This window comes from Chlamydotis macqueenii, chromosome 25 (assembly GCF_036417535.1).
Source record: "Chlamydotis macqueenii isolate bChlMac1 chromosome 25, bChlMac1.mat, whole genome shotgun sequence".
Lineage (NCBI taxonomy): Eukaryota > Metazoa > Chordata > Aves > Otidiformes > Otididae > Chlamydotis > Chlamydotis macqueenii.
The window spans coordinates 3,788,523-3,801,593 of NC_141580.1; the positions used below are offsets into that span (position 1 = coordinate 3,788,523).

The 13,071-nt window shown below is 43.7% G+C and overlaps 1 protein-coding gene across 4 annotated transcripts in view; it reads left to right on the forward strand.

Moving 5' to 3' along the window:
* The window catches only part of MAP3K3 (mitogen-activated protein kinase kinase kinase 3), a 40,204-nt gene that overhangs the window by 10,871 nt on the left and 16,262 nt on the right, over nucleotides 1-13,071 (forward strand). For all 4 annotated transcript variants that reach the window (XM_086766759.1, XM_086766760.1, XM_086766761.1 and 1 more), the window contains 4 exons: nucleotides 3,080-3,179; nucleotides 5,072-5,185; nucleotides 8,615-8,735; nucleotides 12,465-12,598. In XM_086766759.1, coding sequence (XP_086622885.1) covers nucleotides 3,080-3,179; nucleotides 5,072-5,185; nucleotides 8,615-8,735; nucleotides 12,465-12,598 — 469 coding nt within the window. The remainder of the gene's footprint in view (nucleotides 1-3,079; nucleotides 3,180-5,071; nucleotides 5,186-8,614; nucleotides 8,736-12,464; nucleotides 12,599-13,071) is intronic.

Below are 13,071 nucleotides of genomic sequence, written 5' to 3' on the forward strand. Positions count from 1 at the left end.
GTTGATAGTACAGCAGTGCACGTTGTATGTGGCGATCCTGTTACTGGCAAAGGTCACTGAGCTGGTTAAGCTCCTCCTCAATATCGTCCTTTGTCAAATTCGGGGATTTTTGTTAAAATGGAAAAACAGAGGCATTCTTTGTTGGTAAAGCAGGCAGTAGAGAATAATTTGTAAAGTCTTCCTAAAATTCAACTGTTTCATTCACTGAAGTCCTACATAGTGAATTTTGTCACTGAAAAAACCCTGAGTTTTGATGTTCAGGGAAAAAAATTTCAAGTGATCCTAGCTGGGATCTACTGCCACCTTTGTCAGCCAGATCTTCTCAGCACTCTACTGTGTCAAAGGCATTGTGTGGACTACAATACATGTCACACTGCGCCACATGTCAACATTTCTTGTGAATACCGTCTTAGGACAAGGTAACGGAAGAAAAATCTTGTCACCACACTCCAGTCATCTTGCATGTCTTCTGCCTGAGTGCATATAAGATGGCACAGAGCTCAGGGGAGAAGAAAGGTTTTTGTTTTTTGTTTTTTTTTTTCCTGAAGTAACATTAAAATGAAAAGGTTGATTGTGTGTTAGTCTAATTATGCAGTTACGCTTGCCTGAATTCCCCATTCCCAAAGTGGTATGCAGTTACAGACAGCAAGCTTGCACCGAGAATGTAAGTGTGTGTGCTTGGTTTCAGAGGAGGTGCCAGATCTAACCACAAATATTTAAGGTGGTCAGGCAGGAATGGGCTCCTTAAACCCTGCAGTCCGTGGTTTTGTGTTAGAAGAGCGCGCAGAGTTTTTAAACTAATAGAATTTGTGGCACCTGAGAACAGCTCTGCTTTTTAATGCATTGAGTGTAGAATGGAAGCCTTTATAAGGGACTTCAGCTCAACTGAAAGCTAAATTACATTTGTACGGTGCCAGAGGACTATAATTTTATGGATGGGTTTCTTAGTAATATGTAGAAAATGTTATTGTGGGCTGCTTTTTAACAAGGACAATTATTTCTAAATGGCTGCATGTTGTAGGTCTGGTGGCAAGATGAACCCTTCCTGGGAAGGGGCTGAGGAAGGCAGCTAACACTAGAGCTATTTAAACAAAAGCTGCGTATCGTGGAAGGACACTGGGTGCTGGCGAAGCAGGCTGGATGGACTTTTTGGAAGCTAAGCCTTCTGTCCAAAGCATGGGTTCAGCACAAACTCACGTGAGCTTCCCCAGAGGCGATTCAGGGTTTTCCTGTGCTCAGAGTTGCCCCTGTGAGCGAGATGGGACTTGAATTTCTGTCATCCAGTCAGGTCTTCCTATTCCTGCCTGATGGCAAAAGCGGTGCTAACAACCAGGCTGTTCGTGGCCCTATTTCAGCTGTGCCGAAGCAGAGTTATTTCATGGTGCGGCGGTGGGGTAAGCAGCGGTCCGAGTGGTCTGGTAGCTTTCAGAGCGATGGTGGCTGGCAGCCGTGTCCCAGAGCTGTGTTTAACTGGCCGGCGGTGGGGACGCAGCGTGGTCTCGTGGCCTGTGCAAGGAGATGGTGAGAAGTCTAGTTGCAGGAGCCCAGAGGCAGGAACAACCAACCATCTGGGCCTTGTGCAGCAGAGAGATGGAAAGTGGGTTTCTGAGCAGTAGACGTCCTTGGTTTGCTGGAATAAACTGTCGTTTGCATTTGAATCCTCTGGTTCTTGATCCAGGATATTTTACTCACTGGTTCTTCTGAAGAGGATGAAAATGGTCCTTTTCCACAGCTGTCAAGGTAGCAACTTCCTGAGTACTTAGCGATGGAAGAACATTCCACCAAAAGAACCCGTGTTAGGTACTTTGCTGGAACTTCGTATTACTACTTTACCTAAAGCATTAGAGTTTCTATTCCAAGGTAGGCAAAACAGTAATAAAAACACAGATAAGTCTATTGGCCTTTTCTGAAAAGCATGTGTGCGCCGCAGGATTCTGCCAGGTTCCCCTGGGACGGCTGTGCCCGTTGCCGTTTTTGTTTTCTTGAGGCCATTTGTGTATGTGAGTCTAAAACTCCTGCCATTCAACGGCTGAGTGCGAGAACTGGGGGTTTAGTGTGTCACAAGGTCTGGGCTCAGGGAAGGAGAACAGGATAATTTACATCTGTGCATATTTTCTGTGTCCGTCAGTTGGTGAAGGTGCCCAGAGATGCGTTACGTATGAAAAATACTCACGAGGGAGGAAGCATGGGAGTATGAAGCTGATCTGTCTTGTATGAATATTCTGAATTATTGCAAGTCAGCTATGCCACTGCTATTACAGCTGAAGCAGTATTTAAGTTTTGATCTATTTGACCTCTAATTTAAAAAAAAAAGCCATTTTTTTAAAAATAAAGCAAGTCGTGAGTGCCAAACGCTTGCACAGTTAGTTAGATTTGACTTCAGCTCTTGAGAAAAAGCCCCAGCTGTGTTGCTCAGGATTTGAAGGATAACTGCAGAGACCGTGCAGAGAGTCTGTGATTCAGCTGTTCGGAGACGTTTGACTTGAGCATGCAGAAGGTTGATGCCACAGACCACCTTTGGGGAAGACCGTTTTCGGGTTCCTTTGTGTCCTCCTGCTGATGCCTTCCCTCAGGGGCTCAGGGCTAACTTTGCTGTGGGAATGGTTGTTGAAACCTTTCAACTGGAACGCGTTTTGGCAATTTTTAGGGAGTGAGTTTTGAGTTCAGTTACTGGAGTACTTAAACCAAATACTTTTTTTGTTCTTTGAGCCTTCTGCAGCTTTTGATTGAACTCTCACTGAATCTACTTGTGTTTTTTTTCCTGAGACAGTCTTCTTTAAGCTAAAGTGCATAGGAGATTTGTATCCTGTTATAGGAAAGACAGTAAAGGATACTTTTCTGTCCAGGGACAAAGAAATCTTCAGTTGAATATTGCATTTTCACAAAGCATTTGGAAATAGGCCAGATATCAAGAATTCCTTGCTGAAATAATTAATACGAGTTCAAATTAGGAAGGTTCAGTACTTGCTTGAGGATGAAAGGAGAACATTCAAATGTGTTTTTAATGGTTCAAACATCTAATTTGATTGCGTTATCCAGTATGTCTCTGAATTCAATCAGTCATTCTCTTTCGTTCCAGAATTATCCCGTTTGTCCGGCCCGTGCGCTACGAAGATGTGCAACAGAAAGTGAAAACAGCCTTTGGCCAGCCACTCGACCTCCACTATATGAACAATGAGGTACAGAGCGCTGTTATCGGTGCTCAGAACATGTAACACTCTTTCTGGATGACACCTGCTTTTCCCATCCCAAAATTTGTACCCTTAAATTTAATTTTAATTTCTTCCCTCTAATATGAACCATAGCTGAATCGCTCTGCTCCAGGGGAAAACATGCTGATGTGTGTATCATACAAACATCAGTGCTTTGCTTGTACTGGTATTACTTGGGAGACTGTCTTAAGGGAGTCAAAATGGATCGAGAATGGGTTGAAAGCACCCTGAGGAGAGGGACTTGGGAGTGATGGTGGACGAGAAGCTCAACAAGAGCCAGCAATACACCCTTGTGGCCCAGAAAGCCAACGGCATCCTGGGCTGCATCAAGAGGAGCGTGGCTGGCAGGTCGAGGGAGGGGATTCTGCCCCTCTGCTCCACTCTGGTGAGGCTCCACCTGGAGTACTGTGTCCAGTTCTGGAGCCCCCGACATCAAAAGGACATGGACCAGTTGGAGAGGGTCCAGAGGCCACGCAGATGCTGAGAGGGCTGGAGCAGCTCTGCTGTGAGGCCAGGCTGAGAGAGCTGGGGCTGTTCAGCCTGGAGAAGAGGCTCCGGGGAGACCTGAGAGCGGCTCCCAGTGCCCAAAGGGGGCTGCAGGGAAGGTGGGGAGAGACTCTTCAGCAGGGCCTGGTGGGACAGGACGAGGGGTAACAGTTTCAAAACAGAGGGAGGTAGATTCAGATCAGATATTAGGAAGAAATTTTTTACACTGAGGGTGGTGGAGCACTGACCCAGGTTGCCCAGAGAGGCGGTGGATGCCCCATCCCTGGAAACGTTCCAGGCCAGGTTGGCCGGGGCTCTGAGCAACCTGATCTGGTTGGAGATGTCCCTGCTCCTGGCAGGGGGTTGGACTGGATGGGCTTTAACGGTCCCTTCCAACCCAAACCATTCTGTGATTCTAAAAGGTGTTTGAAGGATTTTAACTGTTGCAGGCCAATGTATATAAAGTCTGAGGACTGCAGGCAGTTCCAAAGTCATTTCTTCAGCTGCCTGATAGCAGAGTCTGTATTGTCTGTGTTTGCTGACCAGCAGCAGCCATCCAGCCCTTTGTAACACTCTTACCTCCTGCTGGCTGCAACACTTTCTGCTTGTTGTCGTTGGTAAAAGAAAGTGGCATGGGAAAGAGTGTCTCTGAGGAATGGGAGAGTCCATGTGAATAATCTAAAATATTTTGTTGGCTTTCTCACTCTGGACACCCTGACTTTTCCTTGGTTTTTTGGTTGTGGTGTTGCCCTCCTACCGTTTAGGACTGCGTCCCTAATGAGAGAGATGCAAAACCCCCTTCACCAATAGGAGCCGGACAAAAACGAAAGGGCTTCTTCAGTGTCAATAACATCCACGTTTCAAGATGTGAGTGGGCTGTAGAGTAGAGGGTGTCTCAGCATCATTTCATGGGCTCTTACTAGCAAGTTTTAAATTCTCCTTTGATTCCCTCTTTCAGAGTCTTCATCTTCTTCATACTGGTCTCTACCAGAAACCCAGTTTTCACTTGATTGTTAGGTCTGCATTCGTAAGTATTCTGAGACAGTGTTCTCTTGAGGCAGGCAGGGGCCTGTCTCCGACTTGTTCTTTGCAAACAACACATTCAGGCAGCAATGAAAATTTTTGTGGATGGTGCCGTAGAAAGATTCGCATAGGATCAGCCATTTCTCTGATGATGTGGGAGGAAAACCTTGTTTAAAAGGATGGTGAGGCAGTATTGTAATGAAGATTTGTGGAATCATTGAGCAATCAGAATCCTATGTTATATTCTGATTATTTTTTTTCCTAATGTTTGTTTAAATACCTGTTGTGGAACTAGACTTCTTTTTTCTGTCTTTTCTAATGATTTTTTTTTCCTGTTCTTTATTTTGCAGCTATCTATTCCTTTGAAAAATCAAGATGACCTGGATAAAGCAGTAGATCTCTTAGACCGAAGCTCTAATGTGAAAAGCCTTAGGATATTATTGCTGTCACAGGACAGAAACCATGTAGGTAACAACTTCTATGACTGCAGCAAATTGAAGGTTTTTAAGCTTAAGTCTCTGAAACATGATGGTGACCTTATCTGAGAGTAACAGGAATCAGTAAAATCATTCTTCACAGATACAAATGCATATATTTATCCTCTTTGCTTTGGCTTAACTATAGGTATCTCCTTTCTTTATTTTTTTTCCTAGCTTCAGCAGCTGTTCAGGGACTACAACATTGCAGCTTTTTAAGCTGTAATCTGAAGGCCATTTTATATCAAGTACCCAATGAGTGTATTCAGAAAACACTTAATGAGTTTGGCTCGCAGAGAGCTTTTTTTACCTTTGATTAATAGCACAGTGTTGAAAGTGCGTGTAATTCTCTTGCATTTAAGAAAGTACAGGTTGTCCTTCAAGACTAGCTATTAGCGCTTTTTTTCCTGCATGAGAAGCCTGAGGACAGCTCCCAGTGATTTTTCAGTTCTGTAGCCTAATGCATTGAATCCAGCCTTACTCTGTAGAAACTAAGTTGGTTTTAGCTACTAACGGTGTATTCACAGCTGAGGTGAATTTGATTGTGTCTTCATTTGCTTTCCTGTACTGTGACTGTGGCAGTGAGCATCAGTGTAGTTTGCACTTTTCAGCAGAAAAGATCGTAGCATGAGAAGTCTTTAAGTCAAGCTCCCAAAGCTGCCTGTTTTGGACAGTGAATTGAACTGCGAGCTGGAGAGGGTAAAAAGAGTCAGAAGTTACCCTTATTCCTGATCTTTGACTGGAGGGCTTTGTTCACTCAACCAATGTCTTTTTTTCAGAATTCAGGTTGTACAGTTTTTCAAGCCAAAGACCTTGATAGCTTAGATGTTTTAGTTACTAAATTCTCTTGAAGAGTAGGACAGAAAAAGCTACTCTGTCTTGAAAGCTCCGTTGGTAGTAGCTTGTTGATCCAGAATGTTCATCCCTGTTCAAGTTCTGCAGGCTGTGAGCTCAGGCTCTTGAAATAATCACACCTGTAATTCTTGAAATGTCAGGAGAACTTAAATATACTTCTCGCTATTTTTCAACTCGATAGTCCGTGTTAACAGAAATGCAAAGACCTTCAGGAGCGTTAACAGCCCTTTCCAAAATGTCTGGATGCCAAAAGCTGGAAAGGTGTAGGAGGGGATGATGCTTTTCCTTGTCCTATGCCCTTTCCCTAAGCATTTGTTACTGGCTGTTCTGAAGACAATACTTGGCAAGAAGGCATTTTGTCTGACCTAGCATAGTCAGACTTTGTTCTGCGTTGTCAGGAAACAATCTGTAAAAGGTGGCCTCCACTTTTGGTATCACGCAGTAAAACAATCCTCTTTTACAGCCCTCTGTTAATTTCGGTGTCTTCAGACTGCAAACCAGGTGTGAAATGATACCATCTAACCTTTACGTGAGCCACCTATGGTCAACACTTAGGAAATCTCATCCCTGCACCAGCCAGTAGCCAGTACTGTGGTGTTGTCCTTTTATTAGCTGTTTTTTCCTCTTTTGCTCAAAGCAGAAACAAACAGTGAAGTCGTCAGTAAGTGCCACTGTTTCCCCCCTCTCCTCTGACTTCCTCTTCAGCTCTGAGCTGCCTGACAGGAGAGCCCTACATGTGATAAAGCAAAAGCCCACAAGTCTGAAGGAGGTTTCTTGGCTGCATGATCTCATCCCACTGAGGGAGCGGGAAGCGTTATTTTTCCTGAAGTACAGGATGCAGATTTTGTTTTGGTTGTGCTCTTTTCTTTTTCTGGGGATGGAAAGGTAATGCCATGACTTTGGCACAAATATGTATATAAAACAAATTAACTTTACAGCAGTAACTGTGTGACTAGCACTGAGAACCTGTGTTTGTGAATAGCGTTTATATTAATTTTCTTGTGGCTCTTTCTATGGCTCGTTTGTGCTTTCTTTTATCAAGCAACTCACTTCTGTTGTCAGTCCTTTCTTTGTGTTTAGAAACTAATAGGAATAACTGGTTAAGTTGAACACCTAGAGTACTAAAACCAGACTGTCCACATAAATGGTGTGGCCTCTGCACCCTTTATTCACCTCCCATGCATCTCTTTGTGGTAGAGTTTACATGATTTAAATCGGGCTCCCTCCTTACTCACTGCAAGGGTAGGTGCTTATTAAATGAGCAGCTATTCAAAAATTTTTTCATTGTGTGGCCTCACACCTTGCTTGCCAGTCATCCTCAAATAATTTTCAGAAGTCAGAATTCATTTCCTTGCAGCGTCTTTGGTTCTGTTGATCTCAATAAAATAAGTTAACATTTAGTTAAGTTCTGTAACACAGAAGAGGAAGGGAATAGTGTATCCTCTTGTAAAACTAGTACTTTGGGACAAGAAGATTAAAATTGAAAATGTTCGCTCGTGTTGAGCACATGCTTTGTCACATGTAGGATCTCACTGGCCTAGGGGAGGTTGGCACTTCACGGTATTTCGTGCGTTCAGACCTTAGTGCACCGTCCCCAGAGAGCTGGCATCCTGTTCCCTCCTCTGTCAAGAGCCCGTGTTGCCTGTGTCATCCGTGGAGAGAGCACAGAGGTGTGAGCTGCCTGAAGCTGCAGTCTGAATATTTCCAAGTGAGCACGCTCTGGGGTCTGAAGTGGCCTCGCAGTTTCTCGTGGCAGAGCTGTGGGTAACTGCTGCACGAGGACGGCAACAGTTCTCCTGGGCAGCATCCTACTGCCCTAAATTGCAAAACCATCCTGCGGTTCCTCTTCCTACAAAGCATGCTGGAGTTACCCCTTCCATCTTTCTCAGCAAATCGAGAAGTCCTTTGACATGTCTCCTTTGATTCCTCTTCTTCGTTTGCGTGAGAAGATGACACTGTGGAAGAATGATCTTTAATTGCATCATGTCTGTGTACGTTCAGGGAAGGCTGAATAAAAGCAACACAAGCAGTCTTCACCTTGGCGTCTCCAGACTCTTTGTGCTCTTGAACTCTCTAGAATTTATTTTCACTTTGTCTGAATTGTCAGTTTACGGTTTTAAAAATTATGGGGAGTCAGGTTGCAATCTAACTGCTTCCGAAAGAGTGGAAGACTTGTCCTTTCTCTCTGCTGGCCAAAGTGGCTCATAGAAATTGTAGATTCTTCCGTAGTCTGGTGTCAAAGAGGGATATCAGCCCCTTCCTGTTGGTTTCATAGGTAGCTGCTATTGGAAGACAAGCATTGAGACTTGGAAATCCTGCATTTGATTTGAGGCCGGAGGGTAGCATGCTCTAGTTGTTTGACTCCTGTTTTACACCGTAATTTTGAAGCTTTTTCTCTTGCCACCTTTATTGTTTGTGTTCTCTGAAGTTAATAAGATTTCAGGCTCTAGAACTGTTTCTCAGCTACTTTCTTGCTACTGAAGATCATGATATTTTTGAAACTGTGGCCAGACTGCTTGAGATAGTCTCATTTTTTATTTTTTTTTCCATTTTACCCAACAGACCAGTTCTTCACCCCATTCAGGACTGCCCAAACAAGTCAGGATTAAAACTTCCCAGTCTGTGGGGGATGTGAACACGCCCTATCAGCAGCCAGAACCCAGAAGTAGGCATCTGTCTGTCAGTGAGTATTTTTGCCACTTCTGTTTGTCTTTGTTTTGTGAAATGTATCTTTTGGGCACTAGTGTTTATGGTATAGCGTTTCTGAAAGCCATGAGAAATTGAAAGGTTATTCCAGGACAAGGCAGTTCATTTTCAAAAGCTCTTAATCTGTTTACAATAGAAGGTTTCAAAGTTCCTTACTGAGTTGTTGAACAGCTGAGGAGCTGCTAAAGGGGACGTCCTAAAGCCAGATTCATTGAGGTTAGAAATTTGGAAAGCTTACGTGAGTCCATTAAGCTTTTTATTTAGATTGGCAATTTGAGTTCGTGAAACCTAGATTTGATTTTAAAATTTTTTTTTAATGTTGGGCTTTGGAATCTGTCCTCATTCCTGTAGTCAAGCTTTTTACTAGTAGCACAGGAATTGTCACTGCATATCTAACCAGTTCCCTAACCTTTCACGCCGGTAATTACCAGATGAGTAGGGCACAAGGCTGATGCCGTAGGTGACTGGCACAGCTGCACAAAAGATAATGAGAAAAGTCAGAGGAATATGTACCTTTGTCTCATTTCCTTTGTGTTTCTGTTAGCTTAGTGAACTTGTGTTTAGTGGAAGGGCCTGTGTAAGACTCCTGTAATTTTTATGACTTCTATCTCTGATAAATTGGGACGCCTCAGACAAATCTCTCTGTGATAGCACTGTGATGCAGTGCTATTCAACTCTGCGGTTGAAGGATACTCAAAGTTGTTAACTTTTTATATGAGAAACTAAAACATCTGAAACTCCTTCAAAGACTTCTGGGTAAAAAAAAAAAAAAGTGTGGTTTAGAATCTGACTCCTTGGTGTGAAATTCAGCAAGCAGTGGAAGAGCAGGCAGAAAGTGAACAATTAATAAGGATCTGCAATACAAAGGCTAAAGCCTCCGATGATATTCTGTGTAAGCAACTTTTGCTTTAGAAGTGAGGAAAGCTAAATTTTGCAGGAAACAGAAGCAGAGGGTGGCTCTGTTACAACAGCTATTTTAGGGCTCGTCAGACCTAACGCTGCAGACGGAAGGTGCTGCAAATCATGAGGGCAGTACCAGGAGCTGGGAATGTCAGAGTTGTTTTGTTTCCAAGTTTTAAACCAGCTCCTTCTGTGGAAGAGGAGTGTTTCAGTTTCATTAACTGTGTGAACTTGGGGCAGAATTGGTACAGGCTTTTAGGTCAGTATTCGCAATGCAAGCTTCGTGTCAAATCATAAATCCCATTAAACTAGAACAGACAATCTCCTTACTGGGGAGTCTAAACCAGAGTCAGATCCGCGCTCTTCTGACCAAAGGTAATTGGGAGAGGAAGCTCAGTAGGGACGCACTCGAGATCTAGACCAGTAGTTCTTAATACCAGACTTGTCTAGCAAAGCTGCTTGTATCCTGTCTAGAGTCTGCTGATCCCCTTTTGTACAGTTTGCTTTTATGAAGTAGTAAACAAACAAAAAAAAGTAGTGCTGAAAGCTTGTGAAGTACCTGACTGAACCTGGGACAAAAAGGGTTTTCCTATCCTTTCTAGTTTGAACTTACATTAAACTTATTATTAAGCTTATATATATTAAGCATAAAAAAAGCAACATTCCTCGGTCCTATGAAGAAGGCAGTGGTATCCATGCAGTCTGAACACCGCGTTTCTTCTTTCACAGACAAATTCAATGCCAAAAATATTTTATTTTTTAAAGAAATCATTCTCCTTTATTGGCATTCTAAGATATCCAAATAATGATGCCAAAGCTAACAGAGTGTACCGAGTGTGTGTCGTGGGTAAACTGTATAGTAATAAGGGGCCCCTTCTGTATCCCGGTTGTTAGGACTCTTTCTTCTTATCCCAGCTTGTGGCTGTTTTCTGATTAGTCTGTCATTCATCAATCAAGAAAGCATTGGTTTTATTTTCTGAACACGTCAAAGTACCAGAGGGTTAAATTATTAAGAAATCTAGAAGAGCTCTGGTTCTGTCAGAGGTCTGATGGTAGTTTGACAATAGCTCAGTCCTGGAGCAATTCTTTCTTCCTTCTCTTCTCCTCTCTCTGATATGGAAAAGGCGTTCAGGCATAGAGGCTTTCCTATTCATACCACGTCATGCGATGAAAGTCGAAAGCAGCGTTCAACAGAAGTTGTTTGCATGCAGGAGATGTAGCTGTGTAGTTCCTGTCTTCTAAAGTGGATGGGCCTCAGGCCGACTGTCACCAATTCAGAGGTTTGGAAGTAAAGATAACTTTGATTTAAAAAAAAAAAAAGTTGCTAAGCATTCTGGCAGCACTTATGTTTTTTCCACTCACTTCCTTTGATATACATTGATTTAGTGCCGACTTCCTTTTCCTGCCCAGTGATGGTGGCCTTTCCACAATAGCGGCTGGGCTGGTGCCAGCAGGACTTGGGCTCCCTTCGGCCGTGGCATTGTGTCGGAAAGAGTGAAAGTGTGCTCCCGTGACTCAGTGCAGCCCAAAAAGCACGCTCTCTTGTTTATCTCCACACCAGTTGGCTTGTGATGTCACGGGAGCCTCCTGGAGCTACTTGGAAAATCAGGTGGTAGCTCGAAGGAGTAGACTGGGTTTTTTGCATGTAGTTCGCTCCCCTGTGTGCTCTTAAGCCATGCCAGCACTGGGTGGTTTTTTTCCTTCTGCAGTCCTCTGAAAGCTGTATGCACTGGTTTCCAGCTAGCTTGTGCTGATGTTTGCCTTCGCTCTGTATTACAATAACTTCTGCAGAAAATATTTTCCTTGGGAGAGTATTTGCTGATCTTTACCCATCTTTCGTAGCACCTGAGTACACACAGTTAATTAAAGACAGCATCGAAAAGAGCACAGCTTGAGACCTCATCTTAAAATGCTGTCTCTGACTTCATGGGTGACCTTGAGTAGATTGGCTGGACCACAGCGTTTGTGGGAGCTGCAGGTGGATAAGTCACTGTAAAAAGGGATTTTGTCTTCCTGTTTCTAAGGTATCGTCATCTTTGAGATCTGCAGGGAAAAAAATAAATCCTAGAGGTGAAGTTTCTCTCAGTAGGTAGCACAACACTCACTGTTTAGGTAGTACCATTACCAGATGAGTAAAATGTTTTTTCCTCATCCTTTGCCCCCAAACATACTCTCTGTCCCTCTAGCTATCCCATCTAATTAACACAAATTGCAGAATGTGTTTTCGCCCAAACGAGTCATACAGTTTCATTTTTCACATGGTAAAACAGGAATTTTGGGGTTATTTACAAAGGTAACAGCGCTGCCATGTGATGTTGAAATTGCTCCGTGCCAGTAGAATGAGCTCAGCTGATGACTTGTGCTGTCACTGAAGGTCAAGACACTGCTTGAAGCAAACTTCGAGTCAAGACCGAAGATGTTTGCTCTGACAAGTGGTGATTAGTGGTGGAGATTAGCGGTGAGGTTCATACCCAAAAGCCAGGGATTCCTGGAGTCCTCTGCCTTCCTTGAGATACTGCAATTATGCTCAGAAGGTTGAGCAGAAGAGATTAGAAATAGGCAACTGCTCTGTTAGGAGCTTCACCAGGAGTCTTGTAGTGTCTAAAACGACAGTGCAGGTGCTTGCTGAACGATTTGCTTTTTGCCGTGGCACCTCCTGGTTCCACTTCTGTCCAGGTTCACTCCAGAGTTGCTGTGATCATAGAGGTCTGGCACTAGAGGTGAATATTTGGATTTTGTGTACATATATCTGCAGTCTCACTTCAGTAAGCATAAATCTAAAAACACGTCCTTCTTTCTGGCCCAGGTTCCCAGAATACAGGCCGAAGTTCCCCACCTCCTGGGTACGTTCCAGAGAGGCAGCAGCGCATTGCTCGACAGGGTTCCTACACCAGCATAAACAGCGAAGGCGAATTCATCCCGGAAACCAATGAACAGTGTGTAAGTATGAGCATCAGCCTGGGGAAAAAAAAAAAGTAAATCCAGCTGTTAAGGAACTCACTGATGCTCTCTGGACCCTCTTTTTGGCTCCAGAGGATTCCCTAGCTGTAGTTTTGTTAGCACCTACTGGTGCTGCTTTGTTCATTTAAACTGTGCTTCAAATTTGTTTGTAGTTGCATAAGTTGGACTGCCAGAAGCGGTTACCATGCATGCTGGGCATTGTCTTTCCACCTCTGAGCAAGCGGTTTGTGGTGTGCACTACACATGTATGTTCAGATTTCCTTTTATCAGGTTCCTGTGACCCTCTTGCGTTTGAAACTGCGCTCTCCATTCAAAAAAAAATAGGAAGTAAGGCCAAAGGGCGACTTGCAGGTGGAGGCAGCAATGCAGCAGCACCAGCAGAGACTCTGTTCCTCAAGTCAGTTGGGATCCAAATGCAGCACAAGGCTGAATTAAGCTTTCATTTTCACAGC